The sequence below is a fragment of the Pelecanus crispus genome, chromosome Z (assembly GCF_030463565.1).
Source record: "Pelecanus crispus isolate bPelCri1 chromosome Z, bPelCri1.pri, whole genome shotgun sequence".
Classification (NCBI taxonomy): domain Eukaryota; kingdom Metazoa; phylum Chordata; class Aves; order Pelecaniformes; family Pelecanidae; genus Pelecanus; species Pelecanus crispus.
Window position 1 is genome coordinate 26,475,960 of NC_134676.1, and position 20,052 is coordinate 26,496,011.

The window sequence follows — 20,052 nt, forward strand, 5'->3', positions numbered from 1 at the left end:
CTCTGAGCATAAAAAGCAGAAGCCTCCCTGTAACTCATTTAAGTCCTCTCTTCAGAAGCAAACCCTCTCTGTTAGACTCCTGAAATCTGCTTTACTTTGGGGACTACAGCTCTTCAGCTGAGCTCAGAAATTAGTCTGGCAGTGTAGTCCCCTGCGGCAGAAATCTCCAGAGCAGGCACAGCATGAAAAGCATTGCCCGCCTGCCTTAAGATTAATTTCACCCCCGCCTTCACTGGAGTTCGACACCACTGGCACTCGTGCATTCAGCCCTTGGGGCAGACAAGAAGACAGCCATACCACCGAAGTGTGAAGTGCTTGGAAAAACGGTTTGAAAAAGCCAAGGGGGAAAATCAGCATCCTACTCCTCTGCTGGCACCGGCCATTTTTAGCCTGAAATCAGCAGCATCAAATTGGTAAGTGCGAAGGTAAAAAGCAGTGATGGAAAAGGGGTGATCCACAAGCAGGTCGCTGGCAATTTGACTCTTCTCTAAGCTCCCAGGTGGCAACCTTCCCTTCACCATTAAACCACCTAGCCCACAAATTGAGGATAAAAAACATAGGGAAGACTTTTACCACTACTATCAAGTTTCCTCATACATGTGTTTCATGAGTACCTATTTACAGGTACAGATATTTACTGACAGAGTCAGGTAGCTGTCTTAGTTTGCTGCAAGCAGGGTAGGTAGGTGTTGCATACTCAAACTTTACATGAATGATATGAAGACTAGTCTGGGACTCACTCATTTTGGAAATGCGTAGATATCTAAGTTTCCACGTTTTCTTAATTTGTGCATTTAAATGGAAGACTTGGCAAACAATGGCACAGGATGTATTAACCTGCAGAATGCTTGTTGTTGAAACTTTTGCACATTTTTCAAACATGTCATCTTGGATTCGGGCTCCGACTGTCCTGGCAAATGATAAAATGATGGCTTTCATGTATTGCAGTGAGAGATGCATTTATTTTATACACAGGCTCATCATCAACTTTAAATACACAGCTAGCACTGTCATTATTTTCACAGGGAAAGTACATTTCCCCCCCCTCTTAATATTCATATCTAACAAAACTTTTTTTCCCCTCAAAAGTACTGCTGTGTATATCGCTAGGTGCACACTCTACCTGAAGGAGTCAATTTTCTTTCCAGGCTCAGGGTGATTATGTGGCTGAGCACTAACTACAATTACTGATGATGTGGGGGAGAGCTGTGTGCGTGGCATTCATCAGTGAAGACTAGACATCCCTCCTGACACCCCTTTTCCCCTCCCTGTCCCCTGACACTAGAATTGTCAGTTTTCCCGAGAGTGCGAAGCAGGGGATTAGCTGTGCTTCACAAACTCCGGCAGCTCCATACCCGTGCGCAGGGTAAGCACTCCAGCCTTCTCCAGGGCAAAGGCTGGGTGAGCAGCATCAGTGAATTTGTGCCTGATGGCGAACAGCACCAGTCCTCTCTCTGCATTGAAGAACAACAGTCTGCCACTATTGTAATCCAACAGGATGCCAATCCTGGCTGGGTGTTCTGTCACACGGACATCGCTCATCACACCAGTGTGAAGAAATCTGTAAAGAAAGCTGCAGGAAAATGGGAACCAGAACACAGTGAGCCTTCTCATGGTGATTTTCCAGAAATAACCTACCACTTAATTCCCACCTATTAACAGGTGGCTGCATACAGCAGTGTATCACATGGCAACAGCATTTTGCTCAGTACGTAGTATGTCAGAAAGCGAATGTGGCAATGCTTCAGAGCCCTGCCTGACATGCTGATGAGCCCTTTCACTTGGCATCTTTGGACTCTCAGGGTAAAAGCAGACTTGCTGTAATCGTATTCATCTATATCTTTCTTATTACATGCCTTTGTGGGGATTTAAGCATGAGCTCTGCTTTGGCAAAACCCTTTGCATCTCAGATGTTTCATTTAGGTAGTTATGTTCACGCATCTGTATGATTTCACACTAAAAAAGCACACTTGTTTAGGTCAAGAGCACCTTTACCCCATTAACCTGGTTATGCCTTACAAACCTCCAAGCAGCCTGGCACTGGCCAGCTGAAGACTACCCCGGTACCTGGCAGTCCTGCCACAGTGGCACGTGAGTGCCTGTCACTATGGAGAACAAGGCAGGAGAAAGCATTCCCTATGGAAGCTTGATGGCTCCTGCAGATAGATATAGATTCTAAGAAGACTGCATTTATGGAAATAAATACACTTGCTGGGATTTTGTGAAGTAGTTCAGGATATAAGCCTGGAGTGACAAAGCAGTGGCAAATGACTTTTTTAAGTTTTATTCACTGGCTGGGTGAAGGGCAGTAAATCGGTCTGTTTGAGATTAATTTTATTTTTTAAGGTGCTTTATAAGATTTTTTTAATTAAGAGGAAGCCTAAGTTCCTTTGTAGTTGTTCTTTTCTTATTACTCAAATTTGCAGAAAGAAAGCAGACAGGTCCTTCCTGCTCTCATGATTCTTGAAGCTGGCCAGCTTTATTTATGTGAAGGACTTCCGAAGCAGCTAGACAGACTCAGCCTTACCTGGTTTGTGTAGGACAGCACCGCATGCACCAGGAGGTATCACTCAGCCCCAGGATGCTGCTCTGTGATGTTGCCTCATAGCAAATCCCAATTCTGTAGCTTCTGCAGGCAGAGACAACAGTTTCCCAGTAATGACATCCCCGAGCAGGCAGCAGTTCACCCAGGACTGAAGGAAACCTGTTTGTGGAAGAGGTGTACACTAAAGTGAGTGTGGTGGTAGACCAAGCATATTGTCATACTTATAGTCACGTCATGCAGCTGCATCTGAAATTACCAATGGATTGCACTCTGTTCTTCTAACTGCAGGGTTTTATCAAAGATTTGAATGTCGTTACTGAGAGTCATTTCTTCTTTGCACTGAGATGGACTCATCTTGAGGACTAAAAACTATGCAACTTTACCCAAAATTATATGAAGCTAACAAAAGTTGGAAAAGGTGACTTGAGAGGCAAAAAAGACCTCAAATTTAGCAGGCTTTTTCAAACTAGAAAGCATGACTCTTTTAAGCAGACACACTGACAAACATCTTGTGTGCATTCAGCTGTTAACAGTAAAAAAAAATTGCTTAAACCAGTAATACCTCATTATCTTTTAAGAAGTCATATCAGTATGGCACAACTTGTACAAGTGGACTTGTGATGGGACTGATATCAGTATAAATCATGTTTGCAATGGATGGAGCTAGCCTGGTACAACTGTTCTAACATATCTCATGAGCACTTCCTAGTTCTCCAAAGCCACAGATGCTTTGGAAAACGTTACCAATAATGCCCTCAGTAGACAAGCAAAGTAAAAGGATGGATTACCTCTACCCACAATATTTTCGCAAGTAAGCCCACAAACCTGGCGTTCTCAGGGAAGCAACAAGTTGCTTTGAGACTGAAGTGCTCTGAAGGATTAAGCAGTGATCATGGACGGAGGCAAGCCCAGCAGTCCCAGTAGGGACCACTGCCTTTGATGTTCTGGAGGTTCCTCAGTGCACCACTGAACTCCCAGCAAGCTATATCAATACTGCTACTGCCTTTGTCGAGATATTGCAGTGCTTGAAAGGGGGGTCAATTACACAACATCCAGGGGCTACATGACTGAAATGATTCAGTTCTTCCACCAAATTAGTAACTGCCATTTGAAAGCTACCTATAGGCAAAAATAAGAGTAAGGGACCCATCCTGAACCCCGCAGGGCGGTCATACTCATCATGCTGCTACTCACCCAGTGAATTTGGCTTTCTCAGGAAGGCAGATCACTGTTGCATTGGAGGAGATTTGTAAAGCAGCATGGGCTGTGTCGCTCAGCAGGTGAAATCGAGTTCCTGGTACAATTCATGACAAAGAAACACCAGTTCTGAGAGACTGGCAACGTTAACACAAGATGAATCATAAAATGTTAAGCAAATATTACTGCCATCTTAGCTGGACAGAGTTGTGTCTGCTGGCAGGTAGGAGCAGCAGAAAACTGGGTGCAAATGCAAGGACTCTCCCAAGCTGTGCCCAACTGGGACGGCAGTTTATTATTCAGGAATGTAGCTAGGTGATAAAGAAGTCTTCAGTATTCAAGAAGGCTGAAACATTTTCAATCAATTGCTTTTTCAAAATAGCAATTTTGAGGCTGGTTTGGAAGAACCATACATGATTTAACACTATTTATCTGGAAACCTTAAAGTTTAAATTGTCCATTACATTTTAAAACTGCTCTGCATGCTTCCTCATTCCTGAAACACAAAGCCCATAAGGTTTTAATTGCGGGGTTTTTTAAAGATCGTGGCATCTTTTATAAGAATGTGCTCTGCCAAACCCAAGCAAACTGAGGTCCCTGAAGAATATTTAATCATTTAATGTCTCTAACAGAATTAAATGTTTTTGCTTCTGAGGTTGTATCAGTTTTACACTGACATAAATCTACCTACTCCAAGAGAAGTAGTCCCTGACTGTGCTAATTTTAAGCAGATAAAATACAATCCCTTTCATCTCAATAACTTGCTTACTCCTGTATCGGAAATTTCAGTTATGCTTTCCAGAGGAAAATGCCATCTTTGGCTGCTTTGCCCCTCCATCCCTTTGTTTTGACATCAGAAATGGTGATCTACCTTTAGTTGAGATGAGAGCTGCTTCGCTTTGTTCACTTGTCCCAAATGGGTTGACAGCCCTCAAGTAGAAGAAATAGTTCACATTGGGCTCCAGGGATACTTTCAGTTCAGGTCTCTTTATACCAGCAAAAGATCTGCAAATTTGGAAGATTTTCATACATGAAAACATACACAGATATCCAAACCAGGACAGAATAATTTGTGCAAACAGCTAAACCACCTAACAGTATCATTGGCTACTGAAACAACAGGCACCATAGAGAAACTCCAAATTGGAAAGGCGAACACTGTTTTCACACAACAACTAGGTTATGTAGGAACTTTGGCATTTTACTTGAGGTATCCTCCTTACTTCATCTGACAAATTTTCAGGCCTTTGTTCCTGTATCACCTTCTCGCCCAGTGCAGTCATTTGGTGTAATGCTCACTTCATGTTCATTTTGCAGCATAAGTCATCACATAAAATGCAAGCGGCACAGAATCAAATTCTCATCTGCCTCCTGTAAAAAGGCTGCATTACAAAATGAACAAGCTTCTGAAGAAAAAAAACTCTTGCAATTAATTCAGTTGCACGACAGTGAATGTGCTTGTTGTGTTTGTACTTATCCAAAAGAATGAATACCCTTATCTGAAACCACACAGAAACCATGAACTTCTTGTTATGAACTCCTTGCTCACAAATTGTTCATCAACAAAGCCTTGGCTGTCTCCCTCACAGTGCTGTGCACTCTAACAGGCTGGTTTTGCAAGAGGCAGCAGCAGGGGAACTGCCTTTGCACGGTGCCCTGCTTTGACTAAGTCTCCCATTTGTGGTGTCTCAAAAGCTCCAGCTCTCACATCCTCCACTGCTGATGTCTTGACACACTGCAGGAAAGCGAGAAGCAGCACCCACTCAATCTGCTTCACAGGCGCTTTGAAGTGCCAGTGAAAGTCCTTTAGATGGCTAGAAAGATGCCAATTTTATTTTCTCTATTGTCAGGAGTATGAAAGATTGGCTTAACAAATTCTCGTACACTGAATCCTGATTTTCCTAATTTTTGCCTCTTATGATAATGGCAAAGCCAGACAGTACATACCCACTGCATTTTGCACCTGCAAGTAAAGACTGTTTATCTGTATAAATTAGATCATTTCCTGCCAGAAATGCTTATAGGAATCTTCAAGGTAAGTATTTAAATTTTCAAGTGTAATGCAGGTCTTTTGCGATAACCCCCCTGTCCTCTGCGCTGAAAGACGCTAACCTCAGTAATGTGAGGAAGAGCTAAATGCAGGAGTCTTGCTCTGCTCTCCAGCAAACTCACAAACAGGAGATGTGCCTTTGGAGAGCATGCAAGGCACTCTCCCTTCCACCTCGGGTTTGAGAGTGGAGCCCAGGATGGTCTCCCTCCTCCAGGTAATGTCTCTATGGGGACCTAGATTAAACAAATTACCTTTTCGAACACTAATTGCTGTGACCCCAGAGGAGGTAAGGCAGGCAAGTCAGCAGTCAGATCAGATCATTGCTATTAATTTGTAGTGACTGTTTTTCTGCATATGTCCCACCAGAGAGCAGTATAATCTGAAGAATAATCAGTGCTTGTGCATCAGGATTTTTCACACACCTGTCCCTGCTGCATTTATCACATAAAGGTAAAATCTCACAGCCCTACATACACCAAATTCCTGCAAACACCACATAGAGCTCTGCGTCTAGGAGGATGGCATCCTGCGAAAAGACTGGTGCATCATCCTTATTAGTTTGTAACAGGTATTTTGTACTGACAGCTGTCATTAAAAGCAATTGAAAGCATTGAGAAAAAGCACTGGGTGTTCCTGTGATCTATTTTTTTCAATTTGAAAGAATTTCAGAGAGTTTGGGGCTCTTGTGTGATCAGCACAGGGCCATGCTGCCTTTGGGGAATGTGTTATATTAAAGCTGGAACTGATGCAGTAAACAGAAGTGGGTTGTCCAAACATGGTAGCAATTGCATGGTTTGCTTCACCGTTGTGACTAACCAAAGCCCCAACCACAAGAGCACTTCAGCAAGGCACTGGATGTTCAGCAGGCTGGTCGGTTCATGCTGAAAGGTTCAGGGAAGAGGTGGAACCTGATGAGTTGTCTGATGAGAACCTGAGATCTTTAGACTTGAATGAGCAAAAAGGCTCATTTCAGTATAGGGGACAAGAGAAAAAGGAAAGATGAATTGAAATAAAAAACAAGATGGGAACGGAGCAAGGAGGCAAATATAAAAGAAATGAGAGAAAGGAAAACGTGGATGGAAGCAGAGGCATAGGAAAAGAAGTGGGCACCTAAGCTTTGAAGAAATTTGTGCATGCTTCCTAGAAAAGTCTCACCCAGTCTGTTCCTTAAAAGCACCATCCTGCCATTTTTGGTGTGAATCTGAAGCACAGACCAGTAGAAACAAGTTTTGAGCCAAAATTTGAGTTACAAATGAGATGAAGGGAGGATACGCTAAGCTATTCTTTGGAAGCTGTTTATGGCAACATGTAGATCAACATGTCTTAAGCACAGTGATGCCCTCTGTATGGCTCGCTCTTCCGTCTTCTGGAAAAATCCCATGTAAGTCAGTGTCCTTCCAAAGCAATCAGATCTTCTTTTTCACTATGTGCTATTTAACTGATGGCTCGTTAATAAAACACAAAATTGTGTCTAAATCCAAGCAGACAGGTACATTCTGGTGTAATGAGTAGACTTGGGGTATTCATATTCTGGAGTCTGGATCATAGAGCCTGGGTATTCAGAAAAGAGTTTGAGTCCAACCAATTGCAGAATAGGGTCAGCCATCACAGTTCAGACTCAGGTCTCTTTCAAATCTGAAATTCTCCAAATCAGAATTTGGTCACGTGTTTAAATCTGACAGCAATAGCATGCCTCTTTTCAGCTGCAACAGTGAGACAGAAAAGTCTGGACTTTAAGCAGATCTGGTCAGTAAAACAGTGATCAGATTTTCAAATAGCATTCTCCGCTTTGTAATCTATTTTAGCCAGCTTTAAGCTGCCCAAGAATAAAAGCCCATCAATTTTAGCTATGATTAAGGCTTAAAAAACAGTCCCGCTGCTGCCAACTAATGGAACAGAATATGCCAGCAAGCAGGAATTTCATTTACAACACCCTGAGCCAGCTCCAAGCTCACAATAGGCTGCGTGCAAAGAAGAAATAGACCTTGCTATCACCTCTCTTTCTGTTTAGACTGTTAGTCAGCAGTCACTGGAGTTTGTCATGCTTCAGGCTGACCCTGCAATCAGTGACAAAAAAGCAAGGATGAGGAGAAGGTACAATTACTGCTTGTCTTACAGCATATAGGTTATGCATAGGAGAAGGGAAGGGAAAATACATCCTGACTGTGTTGGGGGAAAGCCTGTTTCATTTCCAAGTTCTTGTAACCACTATTGCAGCTAGAGCTTCCTCAAGCTCACCTGAAGTATTGAACTGTGTAATTTTGGTCATGAAAGACAGAAAAATCCACCTACAACATTTTTTCTGTCAGCTATTTTCTACTTTAAATACACCTGCCCACTTTATAGATGATTAGAATTGTAATGATGTTATTATCAAAGCATGAGGCATCCTAGCCTTTAGCCTAAATGTTATCATTTTTGCACTGTCCCCACAATGTCTTGGTATCATGATACAAAATTCAGTGCATAGAAATTCAAGAAATATTTTAAGTATTTTAAGTATCTCCTCCTGATCCCTCTAAGAGGAATGTTTAAGTCTCAACATCCAGTCTCCAAATTTCAGGTACATGCTATTCAAAGCAGGACAGAAAGTAGTTACACATTTCTTCACCTTTAAATTGCCAAGGAATATTATAGTAGCTGTTGTCTGTTAAAGTTGTGATTTTCCTGGGTTTAGGGAAATCTGATGCAGTGTTTTGATGCATGTTTCTCTCATCAGCATCCGCATTTATTTCAAGGAAACAATGTCTAGAGGGTATTTTTTAATATTGCATGAACTGAGCAAATGATACACCTCACAGTGATTCAGAACACCCTCTGTGCCGTAATTGTCATCTCCACCCCCAAGATCCCACTGAAACTGCACCTCCAGACCTGTGCTGGTACCACCTATGTGGAGTTAGAGCTGAAAGCATGCCAGCTTCTCAAGATAAGTGTAGAAGCACAGAGAAGGGTGGTACCATGGGCGGAAAAAAGCTCTTGAAGCTAAAAATAAAGAACAAATAGCTCTGAGTTTGCTCCCAGCTGTGCCACATGCTTCCTTTCCTCTCTTCTGTCCCAGCTGTGGCTGTTTTGGGTTTAGAACACCAAGGCACCACCTGCAACGGTCCTTGCTGCTATATCAGATGGCAAGCTCAGCACAGGCATAGGGGAGGACGATTCCTTATTTTCCACACCTTGTTTCCTGACCTGGCAGGACAGTCATGTGGGCAACACAACAGGAGGGAGGCTTGCTCTCCTTTTTCCAGCATCAGACCTGCTCTATGGGTAGACAGAAAATTTTGGTCACTAGCAGTGCTGGTCTTGTATTGGCAGAGCAGATGACACTCAGTCACTTCCACTTTTATGAACTCTCTGTATACTGTACTAATTTCTGCCTCCCTGAGTCTTACAGATTTCTCATGATGTGATACATGGTTTTCATCCGAACAGCCCACACACCTAATCCCTGGACTACATTTCTCACAGTTTTCCATCTTCCACCCACAGTTCCATTGACTTCTCAACACAAAGAGCCTGAACAGCAAGAAAATAGCAGAGCTCTGGAAACTGAAAGAAACATTTCAAAGCCTCATAAAGATTCTAGAAGCAGAATCAACCCAGGAAGCAGCTTTAAAACCACAGCAGCAGGCCAGGGACCCATTGTTGCAGAAGATTCAAGGTGGTTTTATATGAAACCATGTCCCTCAGGTGGCAAGCTGGCAAGGGAAGAGAACCCAAAGGAGAAAATAGAGATTTTTTTAAATGGTATTTAGAAGGAAACTTTTTATGAAGATTTATTTCCAGACATTCTTCAAATTCTCTCCATGGGGATCTAGGACTGCTCCAGGACTGCTCAAAGGACATCCTTGGAGATATTCAAAAGCCACCGAGGCAACTGGCTCTAGGTGGCCCTGCTTGAGCAAGGGCGTCGGACCAGATGACTTCCAGAGGACCCTTCCAACCTCAACCATCCTGTGATTCTGTGGCGTGCTGAAGGCTACAGGGGGTCAGCCCAGACCAGAGGCTCCACATACATCTCTGGCTGTTTGATGGGGGCATTTCTCCCTACCTGCTCTCTTGGCAGTGTCCCTTGCCTTGGATGAGCTCCCAAAATGACATGTGTAAAAGCAGCCCTGTGGGATGGGACCATGGTGTTTTCTCCAGGACTTCCATTGGATGTCCTTTGCCCACCTCTGCTTTCCCACTGTGCCCCCAGCAGCAGTTGTATGAACTTTCCAGGGTTGCTGAGAAATGTGTTTGAACTCCCACATGGGAAATTGCTCAACTGTGGGGCCACTGCAAGCATGAGAGGCACAGGCTGTCTGTCAAAGGGCTCCATGTTTGGCTGGTCCCCAAGATGAGTACTGCTCAGGAAACCTGCAAAGGACAAACTCCAAGTTTTCAAGGAATACAACCAGAATAAACTACAGCATTTCCAGGCCCAAATCCTTCTAGGTGTGCATAAAGACACAGTTTTATTCCACCTGATATAAGTACCTGACATAGGAACTCTAAGCTCCCTAAGGTACTTCCAGAAGGCAGCTTCTTACTGTATCAGCTACATAAGGAATTGATTTCTAGTCCTAACTAGCACCTTGGGGGCCTTGGATGGGAGCAATACAGGCAGTATGCTCCATCTACCAGTGGGCTCTTTTTTCCTTGGCTTTACAGAAATCTTAAAAAAAAAAAAATTCTCCATCACTGAACATCATCGCTATTGTAGAAACTTTCGAAGTTAACCTCAAGGGGCTGCTTTTGAAAAAGGAAAGAGGGGCACTGCTTTGAGGGAAAATACGTGGTAAAAGATGGTCTTTGACACTGTAAAAAGAGGTCAGAGCCCTTCTACAAACACAGAAATTTAAACTACAGCAATTCTGAGAAAATTCATTATTTTGTCCTGTGGGAATTTTTCACACTTGTCACAGTAAAAGGCCAGCTTCTGCCCACAGGGAGGCCAAGAAGTCAAATGTGACTCAGTATAATTATAAACATGTCACATTTTGCACCAGCTCTCTTGAGAAAGGGAATGGGTTGGTTCTGGCAGCTTTTTGCCACATTTATCACCACACAAGCAAACTGCTTGGTGTTATTGACACCTTGCTTACAGATTACAGAAACTGGCACACTTTCTAGTTTGGTTTTGAGAAAAAGAGGCAATTCCAGTTCACAGCAAAGAAACTCAAGGGTAAACACACAGCACAGGTTTTGGGAGCAGCTACATTATCCCTGACCAACAGCCACTTTGGCAGGTTGACAGGGACCTGATGGCCTCGTGAAATATGTATGAAACAGAGCAGGTCACAGCTGCCCTCCGAGAGGCAGGAGAGCTGGGCAAGACCTCTCCTTGATTGCAGTAACACAGCACACTGGTACTGCATGGAAAAAAAGGTCTCCCAACCCCGCAGAAGTTTTTTATTTCAATTTTTAGCCTACTTTTGTAGCTCCTTACGCTTCCATAGGCGCACGCTATTTCACTGTCCTACCTGTCTGCTAGAAACCTGTAAACACTTTAGTCCACTTAACTAGTCTTGACTACAAGGGGTGGAGCTCTTCCCTCTCTGTCACACCTCCATGAAGTCCATGTGAACTAGCCCTCCGGGTGGGTGAAGACCCTAATCATGCTCCCTGGGAGGTGAAGACAGACAAACTCAGCTGGACTGAGGCTCTTCCACAGGACTCCGTATGGCAAGTCACCCCCCACCTCCCAAAGCTTCTCAGACCTCTGCAACTGTATTTTGCTGGAATATTGTTGTCTCTATTTTTTAAAAAGAAGCAAACAAAACCCCCCAAGCCCCAAGGACATACAGAGCACCACATAATCTCTACATTTCAACACAGTGTGTGGTTTCATGGCTCAGTGGTGCTTACGTCCCTCCCCACCCTCTCCTCTACGCAGCACAGACATAGCACAGGGGAAACCAGAGAGGGTCTGGTGTAAGCAGACACCACCCCCAATTTCAAAGCTGCTTTTTGGGTTGCTCTTTGACCCCTGTGGCATGCCTGCAGAGCCGGGCAGTGCTGCAGTCGGATGTGCTTTGGGAGGGATCTGCCCACACATCCAGACAGTGCAGATGGGTCACCAACGTTACTGGGACCCATATCACCCTCTCTATGACCCGAGCTGGCTCCTGTCTTGTTCACCAGAAAGCAAGGAGCAAACTGGGCCAGGCTCCTCCGTCCCGCTCCTTCCCATGGAGCTCACCCGCCCTCCAGTGCCCTGCCCGGGGCTGTGGCAGCTGCAGGGCAGTGATTGCTTCCCCAGCCAGCACAGCCATGCAACTTCTGGTTGCTTGCAGACAGCACAACGTCTCCAGGGTTTTGGCCCCAGATGAAAGGGATTGCCCAGTTAAGCAGAATAAAAAGGAAGTATTTTTATGTCTCAGCCTAATCTCATAGATTAGTGTCCGTCCTGTAAGTTCCTCAGCACGCAGAAGCAGATTTCTTCCTTGCGTGGTTGAAGGCAGAATAATCTCTTGCATAACAACACACAGTCTGGGGGACGCTCGTTAGCAGCTGCCTAATCCGACCGAGTGGTGCTTGCGACCGCCGCACTGACCTGAGACCCTCTCCTTCCGGCGAGTGCTGTCGGCAGTACTCCAGGGTGAAGGACTCTGCCGACGCCGAGCAGGCAGGCCAGCGGACGGTGGCCATGTCCCAACACACCATGCAGTCCTCGGCCTTGATGGTAGGGACAGCGGGCGCTGGGGACACAGGGACACGTTAGCTGTACCGCAAGGAGGGCACCAGCAGCTGGCAGGGGATGCTTGCAAGGGAAAGGAAGAGTCACCTCCCCAAAAACCCACAGGACAGTTAGTTCTGCCCATCCAGCAACGATATTTTGCTTGTTTGTGTTTCAATGGCAGAGGGCTACATTATGGGGAAAAAAAAACCCAGACTGGGAAAGTCACTGTGAATATTTGTGCATTTCCGCACATTCTTAGAATGCCCGTGTAGATTTTTATGTCTTTCCTCAAGCAAATTTTCCTCATTGCTGCCAATCTTCAAGGAGCAGAGCACCAAGGCAGTACTGCTTATAGCTCTCCACGCATCACCTCAATCCTGTCCTCAGCAGTCCCTGCATGAACTGCATCTGAAACAAATGTGCTGCTGCAGAATTGATGGGGAGATGCTGACTTTCTGCTTATGTCCTGTTTATTTTTGCAATGCTAAAATTTGGTCCTGTAATTTCTCTTTTTTAGAGCCTCAGTTTAAGAACTACAGGCCCAACTGCAAGACAGAAAACGGAATGTAAAATAGTGCACTGAATGCAAGTAATCAAAAGCTATTGTGTGAAATTGCACATCCAACATCACAGGCTGAAAATGGATTAGTTGTATTCACTCGCTCTTTCCCTTTCCAGGGAATAGCAACATAAACCAACCTTACAACCTGTTGTTGAGACTCGTAGAAACAGTCTTAATACCAATCCTTAAAAGAAAGGTTATTAATTAAAAAAAGGTCATAGAAAGTTATTTTGCTTTTGAAGAGGTCGGGTTCCAAATAGGAGGCCTAGGACAGAAGTAGAAATTAGACAATTTTATGACAAGATAATCTTACAGAACTGCAAACAGCGTTCCAGATGCATTCTGTTCTGTTAGAAAAATAATTTTTTATTAATGGAAAAGGAAAGAAAAACACCCACAAGTACATATTGATTTCCTGGTTTGGTGAAAATCAGGAGGTTAACAGTTCAGGTTAAGATGTACTTAAGATGTTTTGCTACAGGAACAGATAATATAGGTATTCTGCAGAAGAAACAATCTGTGGGATAGATTCTAATCTGGTAATACATCTGTGTAGCTCCCTTAGCAATAATCCCTTAATTCTCTTCTGACATATTTCATTATTATCTGTTTTTAAATGCATCTGTTTCTAATGAATGAAAAGATAATGGCTAAACCCCCTAATACCTGCATTCAGCAACTGACACACATATCCACATTTATGCATGTGCAAATAGTATGTCACAAGGCATCAAGCATTTTTTTTTTAATTTATCTGTCTAAAGAGTAGATGGAGTCAGCATACCAGAAAAAGCTGTTATTGTGCTTCGGAGATTTTTTTAACAAACTAACGGCAGTTAGAATATGTATCTGATTTCTTGGTAATATTCCAGCACTCATATAAGTGATCTTATGAGAGGCAAAGAGCCAAAAAGGGTAGGTTCTTTCTCGGTCCCTCAGATACAGGGTGAGAATCACATAGGTTTTGAACAACAGAAGAAGGTGCACTCACTCCTGTGTCTTTAGGATTGCGAAGAGCCTTCATCTGGAGATCAGTTTGAGATGGACGGGGGGAGGAGGGGTAGAGGGATACTTGCTGCCTTCAGCATCGTTCCATCACAGAAAATACTGCTTGGAAACACCGTGTTTCCCAGGGGAGGGGAGGACAGGCTGTGTTTTGGAGGTTGGAGGAACAGGAGATGGGAAGTGCTGCGGGGTGCTGCAGCAGCTCCCATCTGCATTCCCCGCATCTCCCCAGGTCGACTGCCACCTCTTCGGGTGCACTCCCAACCAGCAAACCTTGTGGGGATTCCCAAAACCTGGAGAAGCACAGCTTTGATCCACCATTAATGTGTATGTTCCCATACACCAGCAAATTATTTTCTTGTATGTGCCAACTTTTAATTTGAATTACTAAAAATAAACTCTCTAAATTCTTGCTTCCGAGTTCATTGGGCTACTTGAAGAATCAAAGTATTCTAGCTTTATGCAAAAGCAGCTGGGCTCACACTGAAGAACTGTTTTCCATTACAAGTGCTCACCTTTCTGCCTCTGATGTCAAGGGGATGCAGCAGTTTTGCATCAGTCAGTGCTCAGCAGTGTCCCCACAAGTCCACCTGGGGCTCAGTGCACTCCAGAGGGAGTTCACCTCAGCTTGAGGGAAGGTGTTTAATGAGCCCTTATTTGATCTAGTTTATTTGTTTTCTTAAAGAAACAGGCCAACAGAAAGCATCAAAGACTCAAGGAAATTAACTTCTTCAGAAGGCTTCAGTTTTGGGAAAAAGAATGGTGAGCCTGATGCCAAAAGGCAAAGACAGTTCTTAAAAATAAGAGCTTCAGAGAGGTGAGAATCCCTTTTGAAATTATGATTTATTAGCTAGTAATAACTTATTATTATTTGACCATTTTGAAGGAATTCTGCACCATGCTCACAATTACATTGTTGAGGCCATAAAATTTGAATTTCTACTTTGAATTCTCTGGAAAATCATCTTTGCTAAAAATATGAATATCAAAAGAGTATCAAGGAGAATTATCAACCAAATTGAAGTCTAGTGGATTAAGAAAAAGGCTTGAAGCTGTGTTTGTTGCCAAGTGATTTCAACAATACACTCAGTGATGTACAGAGCTATTTCACTATGAAATTGTTAAATACCCTTGTCTGTATTCTGTGACTGCACGAATGGAATGATTGTTTTTATCCTGTAACACTAAAAATATTGTCTGGCAAGAGGGCCTCAGATACAAGACACTTCACCTTGCTCATAATTCAAGAAGCAATAATTTTGTCAATACAAATTATTAAAGAAATTAAAGCTCAGAAAAATTAATCAGTCAAATGAGGCTCATAAACAATACTCATCTAATCACTCATCTTAATTTATAACACTTAAACAGCAGCAGAGCCTCTCAGCCACACCTGAGATTTGTGTCCCACTGAACTAGACACAACATGCTAACCTCAGTAAAGCAGGCCTTCCCCTGAAAAATTAATTATTTGAATCAATGCAACATAGATGTATTTGGGAGGATGGCAGAGAGGCAAAAAATGCAGCCATCGCCTCATTTACCACAGGAGGAGCAGCAGCAGCAGGGAGCAGACAGGTGGCTTTCCCAGAGCTGCCCTGGAGCATTGCAGTGTACGCAGAAAAGAAATTCATCATGTGCTACCCCAATGCCCCAGTCACAAGGCCCAGAAGCGTCTTCAAATCTGAATGCCTTCAAGTTTCCTCCCAGGAGTCATTATGCTGCTGTCTCTCAGCAAAAAGGGAAACAGCCATGAGTTGCCTGCTATCTGCCAGATGGGCTAAATGAAGCAATTGCTTCTGTTTCAGTAACACTGTAGACTAGAACTGGTCTAAGGACATGAAGCTTATAATAATCAAATGCCAAAATAATAATTAAATGCCAAAATATGTACATACCTGTTTTAAAAATGGCTTTTTCACTAGGTAAGCTACAGCCTGTGCCATTCACAGCCATGACCCACACACTGTAGCAGTGATCCGGCTCCAGGTCCTCCAAAATGCAGTGGCTCTCCTTCACCGTCACTCTGTACTCCTCCACCAAAGCTAGGAGGAACACAGACATGCATGGGATGTCACACTCATGTGTTGCACTGATAGAGCCTACGATTGCGCCTCTCAACTAACATGTAAAACCCAGTCAATTAAAAAAAATCCAGAAAGCTTTACTAGCCAAGATCTCCCTATTTTACTCTGACGCAGTTCTGACAGAAACTTTGGATGTGCCCTTGAGCTGAGTGCACTTAAGCCCCATTGATGGCAAGGGGAGATGATGGCCCTCAGTCCTCCTTAGTACTAGGCTGTAAATTTGGGACATACTATCAGCAGTTGTCAACCCTGGTTTCACCACTCTATAACATAACAATTTCTCATAATGGACTTTACAGCCCTGAACTATAAATTAGCTATTATAAAAAGCCCTTAACATCCTTTAACATGCACACACATGCACACACGAGCACATGGATTTGTGCAGAGCCCAGTTGCTTGAAGTGACTTTATGACCAGTCTGAGCTTTTTAATGAATGAGCATTTCAATCCTCTTTTCTCATTTTCATATTTAACATTCAAAATATTTTAATGTCATTTTGAAAAAAATCTTTGTTTACATGTAGAAATACTGATTATACTTTCCTGTCATTTTTTTTTATTAGGACACATTTCCAAAGTACGCACAGGGCCCTGAAAACCTAATGAAGCCTGTCCCTTTGGGAGGTCTATCTGCAGTCCCCATGAGTACCCACAGGGCAGCATGGACACATCCTCTCTGAAGGTCAGGCTACTTCATAAAAGAAGGCACCTCAACAGGGATGTTGCTGCTTCTCTGCAAACAACTGCCCTGCACTTTACAGACCATGATATTCATCTTGCATTTTGGGGGACAAAGGGGAGGACAAGGAACAGCATCTACCTCAAGTTCTTCTCCACCGTTACCCGTCCTTAGTTCTACACGTGACGTCTTCACAGCCCCTCTACTTTCTGCATCCTGAGCCCTCCCCTGCACTTTGGCCTCCTCTCTGCTGACCCCAGACCAGAGCAGAAAGGACTCCTGCCATTGTGAAGGTAAGACCTTACGCACCGCCTGCATCTTTGCTCGCTTGCGGCTCCTCCATACAGTAGACCTGGAAACAGTCAATGGCGTCCCCATCATTCACAGCCCAGTAAACGGCAATGGAAGTGCTGGTGGCTGAATTTGGTTCCTGAGGTACAACAGTCGGTGTCTGTGGGACTGAGAGGAGAGTCTGACATTGTTATTCACACTCCTGTATTTTCAACCGAATTACCTACAGGTTCTTGAGACAACCTGGTTGTCTATTTTCACTCAGGCTGCTTATTTCCACAGAATAACTACAGCAAGTGCATGAAATATGGATAATACTGGTGCAGTTTCAGAGCAATAGGTCCTCCTAAACTAGGAACAGAAAAGTTAATTGCTCGGCATTGGAATCTATCCATTTCCCTCACAGTATGGACAAAATAAGATCCAGCCCTAGTAGTGGGACCACCTGAACCCAGTACAAAGCATGTGCCCACAACCTGCCCAGCTCTTGGGGTCCTTCCCTATGGGGCAGGACCATCATGCAGATGAGTCATGGCACAGCTGCTCATTTCCAACCTCTGGCAGCGGGGCTCACAGGGCTGTGGCAATCCTGGACCCGCAGAGCTGTCATACAGCTCCAGTGATCCCTCTCCTTTCCCCAGGAAACCTACTCCCTTCAGTCACAGGCAGAGCTCTCTAGCTCTGTGCTCCACTTTGAGGCACATGTGCTGATGAAACCATGAGATGAGACTTCCTGATAACCTCAGAAAAGCCAGAAGACCCTGGAGCCTAACATCACCTCCTTTGGGTGACTGCCTTCTTCATTACCTGACCTTGCCTTGCAGCACAGGCACCAGAGGAGATGACACCCTATGAAGAGGATGCTCATGAAAGCGGGGACTGAAAGCACTTGTTTGTAGCAAACAGCATGGGATAACTCACTGATGGGAAGAAGGGGCTTGCAGAAGAAGAAAGCTTCCTCCAGAGACAGATGTTTGTACCTGATCCCAGAAAGGTGGGCAGGAGAAAGGACCTGCCACACCAAGAACAGATTCATGCAGTGTGTCAAGTCCACTGAAATATACAGCAGCAGGGTTGTGTTTTAAGTAAAGGAAGGCTGAGAGCTCCCGCACTAACAGCTTGGGGAGCAGGAGGCTCCCCGCAGCCTTGCCTCCACCACTGCCCAGATGTGGACTCCTACTGCAGGTGCACTACCAGGTGCTCCTGCCTAGCATGGTCATTTTCCCACAGACCCTGTGGACAGAGCATCCTTGGTGTGCAGGTGAACCTAAGCTCTGCCAAAGTACCTGAACTTCATGGCACAACTAGGAGCATCCTTCACAAAGAGTGCTTTAAAGACCTCCAAGGTTCCCCAGATTTCATATAAACTTTGTGTCCTGATCAGCACAGATCCATCCCTGATGAGATATTGTTCCCCTCTATGACTATGGCTTAAAAGAGAGGGAGGGGAAAGAAAGAAGCAGAAAGCCCCCAGAAATGTTCATTGTTAAAGTGATTGCAGGGAATGAAAATATATGGTTCTATTTCTTCACCCAGTAAATTTCCATATTGCATGAATTCTCTTAGAATCTGAGCAGAAAGCTTTTGCTTTTTTTTCAGTTATCTTCACAGTAATGATGATGATCCCCTGTGGCATGAACAAGGCAAATGCAGATGCTGGCTGTTTCCTTATGATTTAAACAGAGAGCTACCAGTACAGTAGGATTACATCTGCTTCCCATTGAAAAAAATTATCCTTATCATTGCTAAAAACAATCTGCATTTTGTCTTTTGACTGCATCTAGAGTTGGTCAATTTAAAAATTGATCATTTTTAGGAAAAGACTTCCTTTCAGTGGACCCAGTGGGGAAACCAGCCTTTTTTTTTTTCCTGTGAAGTTGCCTAGAAACCGCTATTTATGATCACAGAAACCCCACAACTGCAAGATTTATTATTATGCCAAATTGCAACAGAAGCTAGCTTAATGAATGAAACTTCTGAAAAAAAAGTTACAGATCAAAACAGTTTGTTAACATTGAGAAACATTTGATTTCTAATTCCTGTTGCATAATATGAAACAAACTTTTGAAAGGAAGTAATTTCAAAGCAAGAAGTTGAACTATTCTCTTCAGAAACAGAACATTTATGTGCTATCAAAGTGCTGGCCCCTTTTAAAATGAATTTTAGTCAAAGAAATGAGATATTTGTACCACAAGTTTGACTAAATCATATTTTTCAACAGAAAAGTGCGACACCTTCTCATCAGTTCCATTTTCATTGAAGTGCTGTGGTGTGAGGAAGACTTTCCTTCATGCTACCTAATCTCCACAGACCCCAGGAGAAAAATAATAATCCCAAATATTTTCTGGATATTTATCCCTTTCCAATGTAATGAGAAATAACATTTCCTTGGCTTTGTGGACTTGAAGAAGGAGAGCTGTTACACTCCTCTGTGGCTTCAAGGGAAGATCGTCCTTGCCTTCTGGTATAAAACAGCAGGACTTATGGCAGGCTTTGGAAATAACAATTTTTAAATTTTACCCACTCTTCTTGTGGCACAGCCTGGGTTCCAGTATGCTCAATGTCATGCTGCAAGGGTTTTTTTTATGCGTATGCGTTTGTTAATGGGGTGGCTTATGTGAAAGGAGGAAGAATTTGATGGAAAAGGCCTTTTCATTAGTGGATATGGAAAATTTGGAAATGGAGGGTATTTTGAAAGAAAAATGTTTCTGAAGTGGTGAAAATAAAGTTCTATGAAATTGCTGAGTAAAGGACTATACTTTCTGAAGGAAAAATATCTGGATTGGAGAAACATGGCAAATTCACATGTGTTTCATCAAGTGGCTTCAGTCAAAAAAGAATCTGAGAGTGTCTCACATTTGCCTCCAGTATCAGATAAATGATGTACTCAAGGAGTTCAATTCCAAATAAAGTTTCATGTAGGCATTTACCTCTATTTTCATTCAGGAAGGGTATAATCTTGAGGGGAA

General features: G+C 43.5%; 1 protein-coding gene across 1 annotated transcript in view; it reads right to left on the bottom strand.

The window, feature by feature from the left end:
• Positions 1 to 1,320: 1,320 nt before the first annotated feature.
• CMYA5 (cardiomyopathy associated 5) overlaps positions 1,321 to 20,052 on the bottom strand; it is a 48,171-nt gene continuing 29,439 nt past the window's right edge. Inside the window, exons 7-13 of the mRNA XM_009493824.2 lie at positions 17,102 to 17,251; positions 15,922 to 16,068; positions 12,331 to 12,475; positions 4,614 to 4,747; positions 3,740 to 3,839; positions 2,528 to 2,704; positions 1,321 to 1,573 (exon numbers count right to left, since the gene is read on the bottom strand). Of these exons, the coding sequence (XP_009492099.2) occupies positions 1,321 to 1,573; positions 2,528 to 2,704; positions 3,740 to 3,839; positions 4,614 to 4,747; positions 12,331 to 12,475; positions 15,922 to 16,068; positions 17,102 to 17,251 (1,106 nt within the window). The remainder of the gene's footprint in view (positions 1,574 to 2,527; positions 2,705 to 3,739; positions 3,840 to 4,613; positions 4,748 to 12,330; positions 12,476 to 15,921; positions 16,069 to 17,101; positions 17,252 to 20,052) is intronic.